General features: G+C 34.0%; 1 protein-coding gene across 1 annotated transcript; it reads right to left on the minus strand.

The window, feature by feature from the left end:
* Positions 1-1,132: 1,132 nt before the first annotated feature.
* Positions 1,133-23,105, minus strand: LOC109070570 (carbonic anhydrase 4-like). The gene is made up of 8 exons (XM_042757284.1): positions 22,953-23,105; positions 13,457-13,501; positions 13,181-13,345; positions 12,353-12,498; positions 7,293-7,385; positions 7,117-7,183; positions 5,702-5,865; positions 1,133-1,982 (listed from the first exon to the last, which is right to left on the minus strand). The coding sequence occupies exons 1-8, from the start codon at positions 23,011-23,013 to the stop codon at positions 1,803-1,805; spliced, it is 921 nt and encodes a 306-aa protein (XP_042613218.1). The 5' UTR covers positions 23,014-23,105; the 3' UTR covers positions 1,133-1,802.
* Positions 23,106-23,593: the final 488 nt, after the last annotated feature.

Genomic DNA, 23,593 nt, shown 5'->3' on the forward strand with positions numbered 1-23,593 from the left:
ATAAAGCGCTATATAAATAAAGGTGAATTACAGAGTATGACGCAGCCTTCAGAAGTGACACGCATGCTTGTTTATCCACACCAGAACTACAGACTGTAGCCAAAGCAAAGTAAACTAATTTAACCTCTTCCAAAGGCCCATATTTACAAAATAGAGACTTCTGGGAATCCATACTCTGGTCTCAAGAGACCAAGTCAATCATTTCGGATCCAAAAGCATCCAGAATGTTCTGGTGTTTCTAGAGGAGGAGTACAGTGAGAAGTGCTTGGTCCCCACAGTGACGTTCAGTGGTAGTAAAGCTTTTATACAGCGATGAGTGAGTGCTGAAGGTGCGAGGGAGCTGTGCTTTATCAGTGCTGGCATGAATTCACACACTACTGTGTAAAATAAAAATTTGAAGCAGAAGATGCTACCATCCCCTCATTCCCAGCATCGTTGGGCATTTTTTCAGCATGACAAGGAAGATATTCATTCTCCCGAGGTGAAAATCCTTCAGTGGAAATGTTTTTGACTCAATCTTAACACTCTTGGGCAGCTGTGGGGAATTCTGTAGAAACCAGCTGAGCAACACTCCCCATTAAACACCAGAGCATTAAAGGAGGTCGTCCAGGAGTGCAACAGGACAGATGTGATATGAACTTGTACACTCAGTGCAAGAAGGGTCAGAGCAGTATACTTTAAGTTCTGGAGGACATACTAAGTACTAGAATATTATACATTTGCTCAATTAAATTGCATGTGTGCTCATTTCTGCAATCCTTCATTTAAATAAAATTGGCTAATTTACATATCTTACAGAAAATATTGGCATATATTTTGTTGTTTTTATTAAGTACATGTTTAATATGTTTCAATTTTGCCATATTTCCATGAATTATATGAGTGATCATTAAGAAAATACATATTTTATATTTATTCAGTGGGGATGTACTCATTTATGCTTTGTTTTGTCATTTTTTAACATTATTTGTGTATCTGATATATATATATATATATATGCATGCATAAATTCTGTATGAAATTATTTATAAATATGTATCCATACATATAAATTAATTAAATAATTTTTTTTATATATGCATACATATAAATAAATAATTATATATATATATATATATATATATATATAATATATATATATATATATATATATACTAATAAACTGTATGAAATTTATATATATATGCATATACAGCATATACACATAAAATTAATTTCTCAGTCAGTTCTCAAATAATTGACTCGATTCCTCTTTTGGTTCATTTGAAGCGAGTTTGTTTCTTTTAAACTCAACTGTGGAACACACTATGAAAAGCGTCAACAGAATTAATGTAAATGTATTTGTGTGTTTGCTATAGCTGGGTTTCTCTCTGATCTGTTCTCATGGCTCTGTGACCTTTCACCCTTGACCTCTGTGACCTTTCACCAGTAGAGTACTGATCATTGTTGTGTGTGTTAGTAATGCACATCTCCAGCACATCAAAGGCTTTGTAAATATAGCCTGTGTGTGTGTGTGTGTGTGTGTGTGTGTGTGTTTTGGCAGATGTCTATAACGGATAAAGGTCATGCATTTATTCCCCGTCAGACCTTCACAGAGGGTCCGAGTGGCTTTAGTCCAGCTCCTATTGATAGCTACGAACTCACATCTAGTAGTCATGCAGTCGACTGCTGTCGTCAGATTTCTACACTAACTACTCTAGTGTCCTGTAGAAACAGCCTGTGTGTGGTTTTCTTCTGTTGGTCCGTTGATTGGCTGAGAACTCATTGTGTTGCTTGTGTGCCGGTAACGGGTCGGTCTCACTCTAGTTCATACGGGACAGGCCTAACGCTGCACTGATGGAGACCAGAATCAGGACAGCGCTGGCGACGACCGCTACGCCGCTGGACCGGTAAACCACTCGTCCGTTACGTGGCTGAACGGGTCTGAACGTTCCCACCATTTGTTTCCCATCAGAGAACTTCAGGTTGGAAAAAGCCTGAAGCTGTTTGAAGACACAAAATAATCAGAGGTTTATCATAAAGTTTCAAAATGATGACAGGAAGTTAATTTTTTTGGGTCAGCTGGCCCTTTAAGTGCTTACTTCTGAAGTCGTAATAGAACCAACAGTCAGTTCCTGGAGTAAAAATACCATTCATTTTCGCAATTTTTAAAGATAACTTACAAACCTTTTGAAACACACCTACTATGAGCTCCAAGGTTATTATCCGATGGTATATTCTTTTGTCGTCGCTGTCATTTATTTCAACTTATTTTTTAAAGAATTGGTGGAATTCCTTTTGAAAACTGTACATTACCCACGATTATGCAATATATATATATATATATTGCTATTAATTAAAAAATATTGTTTATATATCTGGGTTATTGTAGCAAACTGAAACTAAAACCATAAAACAAAACAATTGTTTTATATAAAAAACGTAAACAATTTTATTTTGGCTTGTTGCCAAGGCAACTTTTCTCATTTTCATTTACTTAAACTAAAATAACTAAACTAAAACTGAAATGAAAAGTAATAAAAACTATAAATAGTAACTAAAACATTAACCATTTACTTAAACTAAAATAACTAAACTAAAACTGAAATGAAAAGTAATAAAAACTATAAATAATAACTAAAACATTAACCAAAATAAAAATGTAAAAAGTGGAAAATAAAAAAATAAAATGTAATTCTATATATTAATAAAATTTTAATAGTATTTCAGTGATACTACAATAACACTATTGTATATGACAATCAAATAAAAAATGATGGAGAAATATAAAAGTATTAATTTAAACTTCTTAATAGTATATTATAAAAAAATAATAAATAAATATATATAAACATCTATGTACGGAAGAGGATTAGGGCCAAGCAATAATAAAAAAATAAAACTATCTCGAGATTAAAGTCATTATATTGCAAGATTAAACTCGTTAAATTTCAAGAAAAAAAAAAGTCGAAATACAGCCTTGAGAAAAAACTCATTAAATTTCGAGAATAAAGTCGTTGTGTTTCGAGAAAAAACTCCTTAAATTTCGAGAAAAAAAGTCGAAAGACAATCTTGAGAATAAACTCATTAAATTTCGAGAATAAAGTCGTTGTGTTTCGAGAAAAAAAAGTCGAAATGAAATGTTAGAGAAAAGCATTCGATCAGTGTTCATTTGCCATAGCCTATAGAGGACATGGCAGAGTTGGATCACTTAGTCAAGCTATATCTTTCTTTCAGTAAAAAAGAAATACTATCAACTTTAACTAATTATGACACAATAATAATTAGCACACGAACTTTAAAGAGAATTTGCAAGCGGCTAGGTCTTTTTAGAAGAAAAAATCAGTCCAATTTGCGCGATGTCGGCTACTCGCTTTTGTCCAACATGCAAGGTTATCGCTGGCTTCACCCAAATGCACTCTGCACTTGGACAGCTATGATAAATTAAAACCGTACGGCATTGCCATTAATGGTGTGTAATGTAATGAGTTTATTCTCGAGATTGTATTTCGACTTTTTTTCTCGAAATTTAACGAGTTTTTTCTCGCTACAACGCGCTTTATTCTCGACACAACGACTTTATTCTCGAGATTTGTATTTCGAGTTTTTTTCTCGAAATTCAAGATTCTCGTACACAACGACTTTTTTTTTTCTCGAAATTTAATCGCGACTTTTTTTCCGAAATTTAATGGAGTTTTTCTCGCTAACACAACGACTTTATTCTCGATATTTAATGAGTTTATTCTCAAGATTGTATTTCGACTTTTTTTCTCGAAATTTAATGAGTTTAATCTCGCAATATAATGACTTTAATCTCGAGATGGTTTTATTTTTTTTTATTTTTGCTTGGCCCTAATCCTCTTCCGTATCTATGGAAGAGGATTAGGGCCACGCAATAATAAAAAAATAAAAACATCTCGAGATTAAAGTCGTAAAATTTTTACGAAAAAACTTGTTACATTTCGAGAAAAAAAGTCAAAATAAAATGTTGAGATTAAACTCGTTAAATTACGAGAAAAATGTTACATTTTGAGAAAAAAGTTGAAATAAAATGTTGCGATTAAACTTGTTAAATTACAAGAAAAAACGTGTTCAATTTTGAGAAAAAATTTATTACATTTTGAGAAAAAAAGTCAAAATAAAATAGTGAGAATAAACTCGTTAAATTACGAGAAAAAACTCGTTAAATTTCAAGAAAAAAGTCTAAATAAAATGTTGAGATTAAACTCGTTAAATTACGAGAAATATGTTAAATTTTGAGAAAAAAGTTGGTTGTAATATGTTGTTGTTATTATAGTTGTTTTATTAGGAGAATGTTGTTACATTTTGAGAAAAAAGTTGAAATAAAATGTTGCGATTAAACTTGTTAAATTACAAGAAAAAACGTGTTCAATTTTGAGAAAAAATTTATTACATTTTGAGAAAAAAGTCAAAATAAAATAGTGAGAATAAACTCGTTAAATTACGAGAAAAAAGTTGTTACATTTCGAGAAAAAAATTGTTAAATTTCGACAAAAAAAGTCTAAATAAAATGTTGAGAATAAACACTCTTTCCTGTGCATTTCATCTCGTTGGATAGTGTTATTCAGTGGTGGATGAATTTCAAACGGCCCGCAGCTTGTCCATTGAAATTTAGGCTATTGTATGTGGCCCGCCAATCATAATTTACAAATCATGCAATTTCACAATGTCAACACAAGGATGTATCAGTAAAACGTGAGTGACAACAATTTGATAACTTATATGTGCTGTCATTTCTTTAGCACACAAAAAGTTGAAGAGTGCTACTCCTGTTAAGCGCACTGCACAGATCATTATTAGCTCTGCCTAAAGACAGCGCAGCGTGAGCTCAGAATAAATGCGTTTACTCGCAGGTCTCGATCAGGCGACCACTGAACAGCACTGTGAGAAGCGTTTAGGATTGAAGCTGAGCTCTCCGATACAAACCATAGATGTCACAGTGATTTAAACTAATTTAAACTAGCAAAAGATGGACTCGAACCCGGTCGATCGTATCAGTCGCTAATCCCCAATGCATTACTGTCCAAACCACCCACTGAAGACGTTAATTAACGGCATCCAACAAGATGAAATGAACAAGACACGAGAGTGTTTATTCTCAACTTTTTTTCTCGAAATTTAACAAGTTTTTTTTCTCGCAATTTAACAACTTTTTAATCTGAATTTAATGAGTTTATTCTCAAAATTTTATTTCGACTTTTTTTCTCAAAATTTTACGAGTTTTTTCTCAAAACATAACGACTTTATTCTCAAAATTTAATTTTAATTTCAACATTTTATCTCGACTTTTTTCTTTAAATTTAACTAGTTTTTTTTTCGCGAAATTTAACAACTTTAATCTCGAGATGGTTTTTTCTTTTATTATTGCTTGGCCCTAATCATCTTCCGTAAACATCCCCCGCACTATTGTATAATTCATTATACTATCTAGATTCTGAAGTTTCGGTCAAATAAATGCTGTTTTCATACATGAAATGTGCATAAAATGGTTATTTATATACATAAACAAACATGACTATAACGGCAAGAGATAGCAATGTAGATGCGGTGGGGATAACAAATAAAACCACCGCTCCTCCATCATGTTTAAAGTTTATGGACCGTTCAACTCAGAAACTCTGGAATCAAAATGATCTCTGAGTTTAAATACGACTACAGTTTTCTGTATTTAAGATAATGGTAAAGGCAGCTTCAGTCGTACCTGTTCTCCGTCGAGGGGAATGGGGTTTTCAAACACCGTCCACACCACAGCCTCCGTGCAGCCCGGTGTGGTCAGCGAGCCGTCATACCGGTAATAGTTAGTCATGTTGGCTTCCGACAGAATGAGCTGATTCAGAGAGATCTTACTAAGCGTCGTGTTTCCATCTGCACAAGTGAAAAAGAGTCGTTCAGACAGTCGTGTGATGTGAGTGCATGAATGTGTGTTCAGGGAAACAAATTTGTTGAAGAATGTCTCTTCTGCTCATCTACACTGCATTTATTTGATCAAAAATATAGCAAAAAATGTTAAATATTTTTGCTATTTAAAAGTATTGTTTTCTATGTGAATATTTGTTAAAAAGTAATTTATTTCTGTGATGCGCAGCTGTATTTTGTGATTAATTATGAAAGTCTTTCAGGGTCACATGATCTTCAGAAATCATTCTAATATGCTGATTTGCTGCTCAAGAAACATTTCTGATTATTATCAATGTTAAAAACACTTGTGCTGCCCTATATTTTTGTGGAAACCGTGACATTATTTTTTTTTTTATTGTTTGTTTGTTGAATAGTAAGTAAAAGAGAAGAGTTTTTTTTTGATTTTGTAACTATATTTTTGTTTTTTGTGTGTTTTTAATGCATCCTTGCTGAATAAAAGCCTTTATTTCATTCTTTCAAAAACAAAAGAATCTTGCTTTTAAACGATAGTGTACTTTTAAATATTTCTAGAAGTGCATACATTTCCTTTAATGGTTAGTATTAATCTGTAATAATTATATTTAGCTTTATTTGAAAACTCTAAAAATATTTATTAAGTTTCCATGTAGATTGCAATTTTTTTGTTAATTAAAATAAATTTTAATTCATTTCTCCCTAGATGTTTTGCAATGGCAAATATGTTTTTATAATTAAAATCAATGTGTGCATATTAAAAGTGTGCAATTTCTTTGCTACTAACAGCACCAAGCGGAACAAAATAATGAAAAATAAAGATAACTGTTGTTTACAGATAGTCCTATTGTCCCTCAAGCTTGCGTCATTGGTTGAGTCATAATCTGGCATGTCATATTGCTCAAACAAACAGATCAATGTTATGAAAGCGTCAGTGTTTCACTCTTCAGGAAGTCAAACTGCGGAGACTCTGAACATTAAACTGACATGATGCAAACTAGTTGAACATTGAATACATGACACACTTCACTCTTAAAGTGATATTTCAGGATATATGACAATGCATTCACTGGGATTTAAATAGAGTAAAAGAATCAGAGCACCATGCATAGATGTTTAAAATATACAAATGCACATATTCAAACCAAGTCAAAATGATTGTCTGTGTTGATCGACAGCGTGTCACATGTGGAATATTCCTGAATTATTGCAGAGATGTTGCTCAGATTGAGGTGGTTTTCTTACTTGTATTCTGGATGCTGCGCAGGCCCTGTGTGAAGAGATCGTACTTTTTGTTTGCGCTGCTTGACACCTGAAAGTTAGAAGCAATGTTGACTTTTCAATATACAAATTCAAAAATCATCTCTGAGCAAACCGAACAAACTCATATTTCCTGATTTTAAAGAGCGAGTGTTTCACACCTCGTAGAAGAATCCCAGCACCGCGACTCCAGAAGGATCTCTGAGTGCGTCTTCAAGTCTGTTGTATCTTTGTTTCATGTGCACAATATGCAGCTGGTGAGAGAGTAATATACATAATAATACATATTCTTATATTTGTTTATTTGCAAAAAATAATAATAAAAGTCAATGTGTTATATATAATATATATATTATATATATATAATATATATATATATATATATATATATATACATTTATTACATAAATTACATTATTTATTACATAAAGGTTTTTTTTTTTTCCAAAAAAATAAAAATGAGAATATATACAGTGCCCTTCACTAATATTGGCACCTTTAGTAAATATGAGCAAAGACAGCTGTGAAAATAAATATGCATTGTTTTTCCTTTTGATCTTTGATTTAAAGAAATTCTAAACTTTCATTGAATTAAAACAGTGGAAAGTGGGGGGAAACTCACATTATGTAATGTTTTTCTCCAATGCATGTTGGCCACAATTATTGGCACCCCTAGAAATTCTTCAGATTAAAGTATATTCCCATTCATATTTACATTTTTTAGCACACCGTGGTGACTAGGAGCATGAAATTCTTCAGTCATGACTTCCTGTTCCACAGGATTATAAATTTGAGGAACACAATGATGACATTCAATGATGAACTGCTTTAACTGTCACTTTGCATTATTGACACACTGTTTTTCTAATTAATGTTGTTCAGTTGCTTTGACACAATCTGTTTTGTATAAAGCGCTATATAAATAAAGGTGACTTGACAAAATGCTCAATCATTTACATTTAGTCATTTTGCAGATGCTTTTATCCAAAGCGACTTACAATTGGTGGACACATAAAGTGATTCTTCTTAAAGAGGCAAACAGACACAGGAAGTGTTTGTAATACCAAGTTTTAGGCATAAGTACAAGCTAGAAAGAGAAGGAATAAATAAAGAGAAATATTTTTTTTTTCCTTCGATGAAGCCAAGTAGTTTCGAAAGAGATGAGTTTTCAGCTGTCACTTGAAAATTGCCAGGAATTCAGAATTCTGGATAAGGGTGGGAAGATCATTCCCCCAGCCAGGATCATCCATCACAAAGAGAAAAATCAAAGAATGTAGTTCTGATGAGCAGAACAAGACTGTTGAGCTTCACAATATAGAAGGTGACTTTAAGATCCCCGTTTCCACCATCAGGGCAATAATTAACCTCTTAAAGGGATACTCCACCCCAAAATGAAAATTTAGTCATGAATCACTTACCCTCATGTCGTTCCAAACCCATAAAAGATATTTTGGATGAAAACCGGGAGGCTTGTGACTGTCCCATAGACTGCCAAATAAATAACAGTGTCAAGATCCAGGAAAGTATGAAAGTCGTCGTCAGAATACTCCATCTGCAATCAGACGTGCAATCTGGGTTATATGAAGCGACGGGAATACTTTTTGTAAGCAAAGAAAACAAAAATAATGACTTTATTCAACAATTAAATTAGATCACGTATGCTGTGTATGTTCTTCTGTGTCCTCCGTGGCACAAGGATGTGCTGTTTTCTTTCAAATCAAAGGTAAATTATATATGTGTAGAAAGTGTGTACTTGTTGTTGAGATGATGATGAAGAGGATAATAAGCATATTGTGGTGTTATTGTTTTGTTGTTTAATGTAGTTATTTTTTTTTTTTTCTTTTATAAAAAGTATTCTCGTCGCTTTATAACGTTACGGTTGAATCACTGATGGCAGATGGAGTATTCTGACGATGTCTTTCATACCTTTTATGGACCTTGACACTGTTATTTATTTGGCAGTCTATGGGACAGTCACAAGCCTCCCGGTTTTCATCCAAAATATCTTAAATTGTGTTCCGAAGACGAATGAAGCTTTTACGGGTTTGGAACGTCATGGGGGTAAGTGATTAATGACTAAATTTTCATTTTGGGGTGGAGTATCCCTTTAAGACCCTGCGGCCTATATGAGGACGTTATATTTTTGTTAATTTCTCTGAGACTGTACATGCCACAGTTTTAAGTCTGGATGTCCTGTACAGAGCTTTTTTTTAGAGATACCAAATGATTGGATGTTTCACCGTGGCCACTCCCTTTCCTTGGTCTTCAAAAATATCTGAAATTAATTTAGTGACACTCTTATAGAAATATGATAATATTTTGTAATTATCATTTAAATCTGTAAATCTTTTTAAATTCGATTTTTAAAAAACGTTATTGGGCTTCAAAGCAATTATTTTTTTTTGTTAAAAAGGAGGTTGTTTTTTTAATTGTTGTCATATTATGAGGACGGGGGTGATGGAATGTTATTTTTATGAATTTTTTTGGGAGTAATAAATGATGAGGGAAAGAAATTATATTTCAATATTCTATGAAATATTATTATCAATATAATATATACATAATATATTATTATGAAAATCTTGTCAATTATTTCTCTAATTATTACACTTCTTTTTTCATTACATGTTGCCCCAAAAAAACATTAATATGCAAATTAGATTTAGTTTATAGATGCATTGTATATAATGAGAAAACCTGTTTATGGCCATTTTACACACATTTTGCAGAAAGAAAAATTATATATTGAATCATTCTGTTATAACATAGTTGAGAATCATCTTTATACAAAGTTTGGTAAAAAAAATAATAATAATCTTGAAAACTAAAAATGTATTGGTGATTTAAAAAATCAGTTGTTTTTGCCTAAATTGGTCCCGATGTCCTCTAACTTATGAATTTTTTTTTTTAACTTACATTATTTGTAATGCTCTAAACAATGTAAAGACATGGAAAAAAAAAAATTTTCCTAAAACTTTTTTCTCGGGTCTTAAGAGGTTAAGAAGTTACAGTTACTCTAAAGATATTACAAATCTGCCTTGAAGAGGGTGTGTGTCTCTATTGTCCTAATGCATACTGAAGAGGAGAGTTTTAGGGGCTAAAGGCTCTCCGAGGATCACAGCTGGAGAATCACAGAGAATAGTTAAGTCTTGGGGTCAGAAAGCCTCTACATCAACAAATGTTGTTCGGGAGGATTTCAAATAAAATCTCCTCGCTCATCCAAAAACAAACTCCAGCATTCAGTTATCAGATGAGTTAGGTGCAAACGGGGATTTTATGTCAAATAACTTTACGAAATAAGAAAAATAAGCTATTTTCTGTCACTGTTTGGATGTAATAAACCAACCAAAGACATATCTTCTATCACTGACAATAATTCTAACCTTGATATCAGGACTAGGCATAAAATAATGCCACGCATGTGGGCTGAGAATTGATCAAAGAGTTGTAATGTGGCTCAGATCCAGACAGGAATCACGTGTTTGTGGTGTTTTTCTGCTGATTGAGGGAGAATACAAGACGACTTCACCTTACAAATGGTTGTCAAAACAAAATTGCTGCAAAATGCATCATATTTTGTGAGAAAGTGTGACGAACTCGAGCAAAACAGACAGTTTTTGGAGTTAGGTGCACAAAATTAGTAAGAAACGTGTTGGATTGACTGGTGCAAAACATTCAGAGATGGAAAGAGTACGAAAATATTCTTCTCAAGTAAAAGTACCATTGCATGAATGAGATTTTACTTAAGTACAAGTAAAAGTAGCAGTCTAAAAATCTACTCAAGTAAAAGTAAAAAGTAGCTCGTTTACAAAAATGGGACCAAGGGTGTCAAACTCAGTTCCTGGAGGGAAATAGCCCTGCACAGTTTAGATATAACCCTAATTAAACACATCTGATCCAGCTAATCCAATCATTTAGGCTTATTTGAAAACTACATGGTAGGTGTGTTGGAGCAGGGTTGGAACTAAACTCTGCAGGGCTGCACCCCTCCAGGAACTGAGTTTGACACCCCTGGGATAGGCCTATTAATCTCAGACTAGTTGAAGGAATCAGTTATTTATAATAATAACACATTTGGGCTGTTACCAGGAAAACTAAATCAGTATCAACAAAATTCATCTTTTCAATGCAGAGAAGCTGCATCTGAAGTGGCATTTAGATGTATTTAAACACTGTTTAAAGGGGTGCTGATGCTGGTACGCCTTCTTTCTTTGCGTAAACATCTGGGCGGCGTTATGCAAATCTTCCAACATAGTGACGTAGAGATGTGGGGGCGTGTTAGAACGAGCCGTTTCAGGGGGGCGTGGACAAGTGTTAACTTTTATAATGAATATCTCTTTGGATTTGAGACTTCACAGATCTTCTTTATGCACCAAGAGCTTGTAACACACTTTAAAGAGAAAGGAAAAATTTAAATTGCATCATATGACCTCTTTAATGCAGGATATGAATGCATTTAACCTGCAGTTACACATGCAAAAATAATGCATAACTGCATTTTAACAGACTGAATCAGGCAGTGAAAGAACGCACTCTAAATGCGCGTGCACACTAGTCTAATCTACTAGACTTCACGGCACTCTGTAGGAGTGTTTTGTTTGGTTTTTGGGAAAATACTGTTAATGTCAAATCGCATATCGTTAAAACAACAATTACGATACTATCGCAGATCGCACACCCTGCACCACTGTCTTTTTGGCTACTTTGTGCAAAACCTTTTGCTAAACTGTCAAAGCTTCATTTTAACCACCAATGCAACAATGCAAGTATTAACCTTACCTCTACATGCTTGCGAAGGGTTGATGTCGAGATTTTATAATCTGCTAGTTTGGTCTCCCTAGGCAAACACAGCTTAGGCTACACTGCATAATACAGCATAAATATGACCATGGTGTTGGTTTAGTTTATTTCGTTTTAGTTTTCTTCAGAGTAGTATTGGGTTTTTTTTTTTGCTGGGGCTGCACCATAACGCCTGTCTGTCCATCTGCATCTTTCTTGTGATTTTAGCACCAGGTTGGTTTGCTGTCTTTTTTTTATTTTCATTTTTTTTGAAGTACAATACTTCATACAAAATATATTTTAGTTTAAGTAAAATTAAAGTTTTTGATTATTACTTGTAAAAAGTAGAAGTACGCAAAAAAGCTACTCAATTACAGTGACGCGAGTAAATGTCATTCGTTACTTTCCACCTCTAAAAACACTGATATGGTGTTGGTCGCACCTCCATAGGATACTGCTCTCCATCGATGGTGTGTTCAGATCCAGGACCCCCGTTGGTGCCCCAGTGGAGGTGAAACTGCACGGCCTTGTATGTTTCTCCCAGGTTTCCTCCAGACACCGTGGCTGTGATGGGTATACTGACCTTAACTGAGATGGAAAACACAACATTATAGTCCAGCATCACACAGACCAGTTTGTTTCTTCATCAGATTTGGAAAAATGTAGCATTGCATCAGTGTCTCAGCAATGGATGCTCTGCAGTGAATGGGTGCCGTCAGAATGAGAGTCCAAACAGCTGATAAAAACATCAGAATAATCCACAAGTAATCCACATTATCAAAATCCAGCTACATTTTAGTTTAGAGCTGTTTAAACGCTGCTTGATCTGTGCAGATTTCTCTCCTGATTCACACCAGACATCTGCAGAGTTTGCAAGGGAAATATTATGAATTTTTTTCTCTTGTTTTAGTTTTATGGAATACAGATTCGTATTTTAGTTAAAAAAACGTCTTAATGCTGGATTTGTTTCATCTTTTGTCTTGGTGTGGGTTACTTGTGGATTATTGTGATGTTTTTATCAGCTGTGTTTGGACTCTCATTCTGACGGCACCCATTCACTGCAGAGCATCCACTGATGAGACACTGATGCAGTGTTACATTTCTACAAACCTGATGAAGAAACAAACTATATTAGTTGCTCAATCAAAAACATTTAATGAGCTCAGCAAAGCATAACAAAAGAGACATTTCAAGCTACACGCTCTACGTCAGAGTAGATTAGTTTAGTTTTTGTCTTCAGCTGCTGTTCTTGTCCAGTTTGCAGTTTTACCTGAGTGGCCATTGTTCTTCATGGTGCTTTCGAATAAGGTCTGGTAGCCGGTGAATTTGAAAGGCGTCAGTCGCTCGTCCAGCTTGGTTTTCTTTGTCACTATGTTGATTGGTGACTGTCTGTTCTTCCCACAGTCTAAATTGACTTCACTCCATCGGTCTGGTCCTAGAACAACATGGAGAAGTTGCGTTAGATTTAGTTTAGATACTGTAAACGAGTGACGGGTCAAGAGTGACGCATTAAGAGACAGAAACAGCACATAGAGGCTCAACGTACCTTTACAGGGGGATGGACAGCTCACTTGTGTCTGGTAGCACCAATCTGTAAGAGAATAAAAGACGAGTTAGGAAACTGAAATGCTTTATTTAGATAATTTTGCATTTAAAGCTTGATATTCAGCAATTTTATGCATCTTTTGTTAATCAATAATCATACTAGATCTTCTAGGCATAATACACTACCAGTCAAAAGTTTGGAATAATTAAGATGTTTAAATGTTTTTGCAAAAAGTCTTTTCTGCTCACCAAAGCTGAAGTTATTTGATTAAAAATGCAGTAAAACTGTGAAAATTTTTTCCAATTTAAAAGGACTGTTTTCTATGTGAATATATTGTAAACTGTCATTTATTCCAGTGATGCGCAGCTGTATTTTCAGCATCATTACTCCAGTCTTCAGTGTCACATGATCTTCAGAAATCATTCTAATATACTGATTTGCTGCTCAAGAAACATTTCTGATTATTATCAATGTTGAAAACAGTTGTGCTGCTTCATATTTATGTGGAAACAGTGACAGACTTCCATTCAAGAGTTTGATGTAGGAAAAATAAAAAACAAATGCATACTTTTATTCAGAATTTAAAAAAAAAAAAAAATTGACAGTAATTACTTTTATAATGTAACAAAATATTTCTATTTTCAACACTGATAATGATAAGAAACACATATTCTATGTATTAACTGAACACCACAAATAACTGATGGTAATTAAACACCAAATCAGCATATTAGAATGATTTCTGAAGATCATGTGACACTGAAGACTGGAGTAATGATGCTGAAAATTCAGCTGCGCATCACAGAAATAAATTTCAATGTACAATAGATTCACACAGAAAACAGTTTTTTAAAATTGCAATAATATTTCAGAATTTTACTGTATTTTTTATCAAATAAATTCACCCTTGGTGCGCAGAAGAGACTTCTTTCAAAAACATAAAACAATGTAATCATTCCAAACTTTTGACCGATAATGTATTAAACAAGTTATTAATTCTAATGACTTCATTCTATTGACTCGTCCAGCAGGAAAACCCCTCCCTGCCGCTCGCAATGAGCTCAGACTATATCGATTTGTTATGAGAATTGTTGATAATGACAAAACTCTCTTCATATTCTAAACAGAAGTAGTAACGGGATGTTTTGAAGTCTCTCAGTCTAATTGTAAATTATGTTGATGTTTCTTGGTTATGTTTAGTTTTCATTGCATCTCCTTTTCCTTCACAACGAGATCCTGTTGTTTTAGGAATTAAAGAGAAATGTCACTGATGACACAAATGTTTTTGCTTGGAAACTGCACTTGGTTCTTGCTTGTTTTGCATTGCATGAGTCTTAGATGTTTCTCCTAAAATTACTTTGGAGGATGAGTCAGTTATTGTTACACAGTAAGACTACAGACAGAGCGGTAAAATGAACGTGGAGCACATATAAGATCAATTTATGAGAAATGTATGAGTTCAGCTGCAGATGTTTCTGCACATTTGAGACATTGCTGAGTTTTAAAATGACTTTGGAAGTTGGCCGAACCTCTTTAAAGAGAAAGTGAGGTTAAAATACACGTCAGACAATTGAGGAAGGTCATTTCTAATGCAAGTGATATTTCTCTTCTGCAAAGACGTTATTCATTCATAAATTGATTTTATGAGCTTTCTTTGCCCTCTTTGTCAGAATGAGCTCATATTATCTTGTTTTTGACACTAATGATAAAACATTTCATTAAAGGAAAGAATGACTAAGTTTCTGTGTGTTAAAAACTAACAAAACACTTCCTTCTGCATGTGATTTGTGTGTTTCAGTAACTTATTACTGATATAATGGACTAGATAATGATCATATTTAATAGATTTGACTCTGAGTATGCAATAAAAACATTTTATTTTTAAATATCCATTTTTAATCAGAATATCAACCCATTTGCATGTTCACATCCATTAAACACTGTGATGATTTATATAGATTAAAAACAATTAATTCTGCCTAAAATAAAATAATTTAAATGTCTTGTTTTTACCATCTCTTTTTATATATTTATCTGAGATTTTTATATATATTTTAGAAAAAAAAAATTCTGAGAATTTGTGCCTCAAATTTTTTATAAAATCAATAAAAATAATAATTTTAAAAATCATCAAAATAAAACAATACGATTAATGTATTTGAATTGCACATGAAATTTCCATGCATTTGCATTACGCGGTTTTAACATAAACGAATAAATTTAATGTGATGCACATTTGTCAATCTTGCATAAATGAAACTAGTCAGATAGATTTCAATAAAAATATTAATAAACTGAATGGGTTTTAAATCATCAATAAATACAGTTTGTTCCAACCTCATACATTGTAACTAACTCAATATTGCTTGTTCCACGGCTAGTCATATTTTAACCACGCTAGTACTTTTTAACCTAATAATATATTTAATTGTTTTCACAACAAACAGATTTTTGTTTTGTCCAGCTGTTTAACCTAATAATATATTTAATTGTTTTCACAAACAAGTGCATCTTATAACATCCAAGTGAAAGATATAACACCAACATATAATAAAAAAGGATCACCCCCTCCTAAAATTCAGGTGTATCTAATCACCTTCTCAAAGGCACACAAAGCCATTTGACTTTCGACTGTGATCAGCTGTGTTAATTTCAATCAGCTCAGCATGAACAGAGCTTCCCTGGAGCATTTCAGTCCTTGGTAGTGCAACTGAAGCAAACAATCAACTACGAGTGGCAAGACACTGTCAAAAGATCTCCGGGATGAAGATGTGGACAAGCACAAATTAGGAGATGGAGACAAAAACATTTCAAAGGCTTTATCAATGCCTAGAAGCACAGTGACGTCTATTATTAAGAAGTGGAAGGTATTTGGTGCAACACAGACCCTCCCTGCATCAGGACTTCGCTCCAAACTGATGAAAGATCTGGAGGAAACTGCTCAGAGAGGAGACCGAGAGACAGACAGCAACTCTGAAGCAGCTGCAGGAGTTTATGACAAAGAGTGATCATTGTGTGCATGTGACAACAGTATCACAGATTCTCCACAAATGTGGCTTGAATGGAAAAAACTCACTCCTCAAGAAAGACCACATGCAGTCATAACTGAGCTCTGCCAAAACACACCTTGAATATTCTGAGGCAGATGAGACTATAACTGAATTATTTGGCCTCAACACCAAGCGATATGTCTGGTGGAAATCCAATCCAGCTCAGCATCCAAATAACAGCATTCCTCCAGTAAAGCGTGGAGGTGTAATGTCCTTTTCTGGGGTGTTTCTCTGCAGCAGGGACTGAAGCACTCAAATTCTTGAGGAAAATCTGCTGTCCTCTGCCAGAAAGATGTCAATGAGAAGAAGGTTTACCTTCCAACATTACAGTGACCCAAAGCACACAGCAGAACTGAGCACACAGTCCTTGCATGACCTCGTCAGAGTCCAGACTTAAATTCCACTGAAAATCTGTGGAATGACAAACGCTCACCATCACATTGAACTGAACTTAACAAGTTCTGCAAAGAAGAGTGCCATCACATTGAACTGAACTTAACAAGTTCTGCAAAGAAGTAGAGGACAAATCCCAGCAGGCTAAATGCTGTAATTAAAGCAAAAGGTGCTTCAGCAAAATACTAACACAAGGGGGAGATCCTTTTTCCACCTTAGTGATGTTTTTTTATATATTTATATATTTTTTTATGTTCATTTCAGGCTTCTTTTTTTTTGAGTACAGTCAAATTTCCTCCCTTTAAATGATTAGTTTGATCATCTTCATGGAAGTGCATTAGTTTTTCATTGTTTACACTTGGATTGACCTCATCAGGCTTAATAGTTCACGGCTTTGGCACAAAACTTGTTTTTAGTGACTTCAGCGTCAATCAGATTTATCATTTGATGTTTATTAAACTCTTCTTCGATTTTTTTACTTTTTTTTTTTTGATAAATAAAGTATTGATTATTGTTTCTACGTCTTAATCTGTTATTCTCTGCTATTCAAATACCTCTAATACACAGGAATTGCGTTTCTATTGTTCGCTAGCTGGACAGACACGAGTCGAGGGTCCGGTGCTCTGTCTGTCTCCGCTATCTCACACAGACGACTCTTATTTTATTAATATTTCACAATGGAGACGCATGTCTCCACCTCACAAATATTTTGACCCTATCTCTGAAATCCAATATTTATGAAAAACATGCACGCCATTGAAACGAATGGGTCGGGTTGCCTGGTTTTGTTATTTCTAAGTTCAGTCCCACAGATGGAAGGCCAGCCGGTGGAAGTGAACGTTTTGCAGAGGAAGTGCCACCGCGGGCTGGTCTTTAAACCTTGTCAGCGATGCCGTTTCCTTCTGTGGGCACATGATAATCAGCCCCACAAAGAACGGCACGAAAGCCAAAGCATCCTTGCTCCACCTGACGCAGACCTGCCGTCTCCAGAGCCAGAAGAAAACCCCAGTTTCTCCCCATGAGTCATCATGTGGAGCACAAAGCCAGGAACGCGAGGTGGTCAGCGGGACGTGTGAACCGGCCATCCTTTCTCACACAGAACCTGTTTATCATCTCCCACTGTGTGCTGCCTTTACCCAGAATGCACATGATGTTATTTCCCTCACAGAAGCATCTTAGGATGACCATAATAAGTGCAACAGTCGATTCCAGATATAAAACTCCATTCATTTTCTCCGTGGGTAAGTAGATTTTTTTAAATAATTGTTTTATTTTTAAGAACATGCTATTTTTTGTACAAAGACAGTTTCAGTCCCTCCCAGCCCACTGGGAATAGACTGAATAAGAAGATATTGAACAAAAAGGTTCAGCCAATCAATCAATAAAAATGAATAAATGTTTGTATGTATGAATATATCAATACATGTTTTTTTTTCATGCTTTCATTTATTTATTTATTTTTTACATTTTATTCTTTTTATTTTGTATTCTTTTTTTATTATTCTCAAGAACTACCATCTAGAAACAGACTGCCTTAGAAGATATTAAATAAAAGGTTAAATAAATAAATAAATGTTTTATTATTTTTCTCTTTTTTTATTTTATTCTCTTTAGTTTTTATTTCTTCTTTTTATTTTTTTAATTCTCAAGAACTACCAAGCAGAAACAGACTGCCTTAGAAGATATTAAATAAAAGGGTAAATCTAAATAAATAAATTATTTTTAGTTTGTAATTATTATGTAATCTTTTATTCTCCTTTTTATTTATTTCTATTCTCAACAACAGCCACACAGAAATGGACAGCCTTAGACAATATTAAATAGAAGATTAAATAAATAAGTAATTATTTTTTAATGTTTTATTGTTTTTTTTTTTTTTTTTAATTTTTTTTTTTATTATTTTTATTATTTTTTTTTATTTTATTTTTTTTTTTTTATTATCAAGATTAAAGATTTTTGCTGTCTTAGAAGATATTAAATAAAAGGTTACAATCAATAAAAATAGTAAAGTAAATAGAAAAAAATGTAAATAAAAAATGGGAAATGGATTTTTAACAATAACTTATAACCTTACTTTTAGATCCGAGGTTGTTAATTTATGGAATTTGCTTTCGATGAAGCTGTCAGCCTACATTATTTCAACTTATTTTTAATGTAATTTTTAAAACTTTGTGAAAGAGGGAATGGAGACATCACGTCGGTGACTGACAAATTGGAATATCACTTTGATAGACCAATCTACTTTGAGTGTAAACTAAACAAGCCAATGCACATTGGTATGCAATTATTGCATCCAGCTGCAGCTGATCACAGCGTGAGTGTAAGAAGGCAGCAGGTGCAAGGCATACCAGGTTTTCGCTGAGGAGCCGAGCCAGTGACCCGGCCGCTCAGCGGTGGTACAGCAACTGTGGCGACGGGACGTGACGTCTCTATTCCCTCCTTCAGGGAATGAGGGTTACCATACATAACAGACATAACTCTCGACATCACGTCACAACAAGAAGTTTCAAATCAGTCATTTGGGTAAAGAAGCTGCACTAAGAAGGCGCTGTCTACGTAGGTGGCAAGGTTTGCAGCATTGCATCCTGTACATTTTCTTTCTTTCTTTCTTAGGTTGCGCCAGTATTTCAGCATGTCACTATGCAGTTCTTCAGCATGTAAATATTCCCACTGGCTTCATTTGTACCACTTAAGGTGCCATCTATAAACCATATTGACATTTATTGACCTTTAATTTAGTTAGCTGCCATTTAGCAGATGCTTTAATTAAAAGTCATTTACAGTTCACTCCACCTCAGGTTACTCCAGAGAGACTGAAGCCGTGATACAGTAAGTGTGTTGATCAAGAGCACAGTGAAGCTGCAGAGCTTTCTTTAACCCTTTTAACTGCATTACAAATAGCTGACGGATAGTTTGTTTGTATGCTCTCCTCTACGAAAAAGAAGTTTATTCACGTGTGCTATTAGTATACTTCTTTTAAACTAAAAATAGGAAAGTATGCTTTTAGTTTACTTTTTATGCACTTCTCAGAAATGGGCTTTATGCACTCCTCATAATGACATTTAAGTATACTTGACTTATACTTAAAAAAAGTCTAAATATATTTGAGCTATACTTGTGCTCCTAGAATCCGTGTTTTCATTGTTATACGTTAGAGGGCGCTAGTACACATCTTCTGTACAGAATTTTCAAAAAAACACAAGTGAAAAAGAAACAACAGATACTTACACATGTAATCTAACACGATCATCTGACATGAAACAGCATCAAAACTGTAACGTTATGGAATAAAATGTCGACCGATGAAGAGGTAATAATAACCGTCAATCTTTGGGGTGTTGATCGACTCCATCTACGTTTTGATTATCATTCTGAATCCAATTCATACTCTTTTTTTTTTTTTTTTTTCAGCTTTTTGTTTAAAATGTTAGTCTGTTATTTCTTTATTTTTTTATGAAACTTGCCCACAGTAAAATGTTTAAAAAAAGAATGCATGAAGCTAGAAAAAATGTTTTTGTTTACAAGCAGATAACCTGTTCTTTCTTTCTTTGGATGTTTTGTATGTTCAGATATTCATATACAAATTAAAACCTAAATAGTAGTATACAAATTGATGTAAACCTAAATATGGGACATTGAAACTACTAAACTAGTAGTTTACTGAGTAGTATACTTCAAAGTGTACAAAAGTATGATTATAAATTCACTTTTAGTATAATTGCAACACAAACTACAAACATAGAGGTAAACTAGTTGTGTACTCAAAGATTGCTACTGTTATACTTAAAGTATACTTAAAAGTATACTTTTATATACTAGAAAGTGGGCCAATTTAGTCCCAAGGAGTATTGAAACAGTACACGTACAAGTATACTACTAGAACACTGATATTTGTATACTTGCTACATAAAGTATACTTAAATATACTTGAACTTTACTTAAGTATACTTAATAAAATAAACTTGAAGTATACTACTTTTTGGTAAGGGCTATACAGAACTAAACACCTGTTCGTGTATCTAAACTGGCTCTTGTATGGAGATATAAAGCCTTTTATTGACATATGGCTGCCCTAGGAAGTGTATTTGGACACTTAAGTCACACTTTAAAATGTCAGAATGTCATTGCATTACATAGAAATGATATTAATCAATTTTTACAATATTTTTTTTTTAATGTTGTTTTTTTTTTAGGTTTTTTAATCACATTGTATCATCAAACACAGCCACTGAGTACCGACTGTCCTCATTTTCAACACTCCAGCTATTGTTTTAGCACTTCAAAGCGAACAAACTTCCTTTTGTCAAGTCATTATTATTTGTATAGCACTTTTCAACAAAACACGTCATTTCAAAGCAGATTTACAAAAAACGTGTCAGTGTCTTAGATCCTAGAGAACAGGAGGTCAAACATCAAAGCAGGAGATTGTGTTTTAATGTATTTAAGATATCATTTATGTCGATTATTTACAATAACTGACACTTGCTTTGATATTTCGTAATGTTTTTAAGTGCGAATTCACTGTGTAAATAAGTTTTGGCAATGCTGGAGTTAATCTTTTAAGCTTCAAAATGTAGGTTGTTTATTATTTTTGTACATTTCAACAAGCTTTTCAAATGCGCTACTCGGCCAATTTACGTAAAAAAAGGCATAAATACTGAATTTTTTTTAGCATTTTATTGTTAATTTAGCTGTCCCAAAAATTTACTATTTTTGTAAGTTTTAACTAGCTTTTCAAACATTTCAGTAACCACAAATCAGGACAAGTTTAGAACTCATAAATAGAGATCGTGGTAACCATAGCAACAACAAAGAGTACTTTGCATCTGAAAATCGAATCATAAATACTGTAAATATTTATCCCTTTATTGTCTTTTATACCTATACAAATAACAACAAAACATGACAAATTCAACTCGCTTATTTTTATCTAGCAGTAAATAGAAACAGAAATCACGTTCTTCTTTTTTTGTAGGTAGGTGCTTGAGAACCTTGCTTCTCAAAACCAAATACTGTAATTATTTATCCCTTTAGTGTTGATCTACATGCTATATCACAAAAACCTAGCGTTTTGAAAGGTCCTTGACGTCTGGTTTAGTGTGCAAAGGGCGCCAAAGGACGAATTCGGCAGCACGTGACGAACTTGAACAGATCACGCACAGAACGTGTCTATAGAAAGTCCTCGTGTAATTATCCTGAAAGCAGGTGCAGCTCCAGAGCTGGCAAACTCTTCTGGATTTTAGGAGCTCGTCCTACATAAGAACAGGAACGGAACGAGTGTCCTTGAGCAGAAAGAAAGATGCTCCTTCCTTCAGTGCGCAGGATTGATTTGAATATTTTTTTCTCTCTCTGATGGACTTTTTTAGGGTGTTCGAGATTCGTGCGTCAGATGACACTGAATGATTTTCTAAATGCATTGATTAATAACTCTTGACAGTCTGCCTAGGTAAGCTAACATTATATGTGCGGTTTACAACAAGACACATAATATTCATAAAAAACAAAAATGTGTCTTGCGTTTTAATGAATGGGTCAGTTTTATTTCGTGTTCTGAATAAAATTGCGAGCTGTGAATATAGTCAAAACTGTAAAAAAATATAAGACGAAAAAACGTTTAAAAAGCATCATGCATTTTCCCATTGCGTAGCTACTTTTGAAAAGCTTGAGACTTTATTGAATTTTTACTGAAATTACATGAGAGTTTTGCGCATAAAAAACTCATCAGCTTTTTGAACTAAAAAAAAAATTACTGTTTGCAAATATATGTACATTAGTAATACTAATCGGGAGTTTTACATAAGAGCCAGTCTGTTCACCTTTAAATGATGCACATTAATACATCTGATATAGATCTGAGGTCATTCATTAAGTTGAATCTGATCAGTGCGAGATGTCCGTATTGATGTTTGATCAATTGATGTCACCTGCAACTCACTGCAAACCCTGTAGATTTGCAGAGATGTGAATGAGACTGAATCTGAACGCATGTGTGATGCATTAAGCAGCGTCGCAGCAGCAGCAGCATCGAGTAGATATGAAGGTGCTGGACTCACCTGCACCGGTGCATGAGCGCAGAATCAGAGGCAGAAGAACAGCTGAGAGCACACACCGCATCGTCAAAGTCCGGTGACTCCACCAATGACACTCGACCAAATGTGACCCTTTCAGACTGTGATCGTCTCTTATATAGTAATATATCTATCAATGGACAGGATGGAGTCCGCTGGCCCCGCCCATCAGATTCCTCAATAACGAGAGCATCACATCACACCCATGCTACGTTATGCTGTATTAAATATGCTCATTATTCCTAAGTACTAAGACTATCTATCTATCTGTCTATCTATTTTTTTATATATGTTTATTTTTATTTAGCTATCTATCTAAAGGTCATTTTTATGGTCAGATCTGATAAATGCCACTACAATGACAAAACCTCCTCACCTATGTGTATGATATTTTGAGTATATTGTAAGTTAAATTAAGGATAATGCATACTATAAGTAGGAAGATATTTTTTTTTCTATCATAATCAATTTATAGTTTACATAAACTTCCAATCCAACTGTATATGGCAAAAAATGTAAGTCCTGCCCAAACTCAGGACATCTTATTCAAACTTTATTCGTGGTGAAATCCTGAATAATGATTCCTACAGTAGGGCTATTTTTGTTCTGGCGTGTCAGGGAAATTA

This window comes from Cyprinus carpio, chromosome A5 (assembly GCF_018340385.1).
Source record: "Cyprinus carpio isolate SPL01 chromosome A5, ASM1834038v1, whole genome shotgun sequence".
Classification (NCBI taxonomy): Eukaryota; Metazoa; Chordata; class Actinopteri; order Cypriniformes; family Cyprinidae; genus Cyprinus; species Cyprinus carpio.

Coding starts and splice junctions, on each gene's coding strand:
- LOC109070570 (XM_042757284.1), bottom strand. CDS start 23,013: ATGCGGTGTGTGCTCTCAGCTGTTCTTCTGCCTCTGATTCTGCGCTCA. Junction 12,499..13,180: donor GAAGAACAATGGCCACTCAG/GTAAAACTGCAA, acceptor TTTCCATCTCAG/TTAAGGTCAGTATACCCATC. Junction 1,983..5,701: donor TTCCCCTCGACGGAGAACAG/GTACGACTGAAG, acceptor GTCTTCAAACAG/CTTCAGGCTTTTTCCAACCT.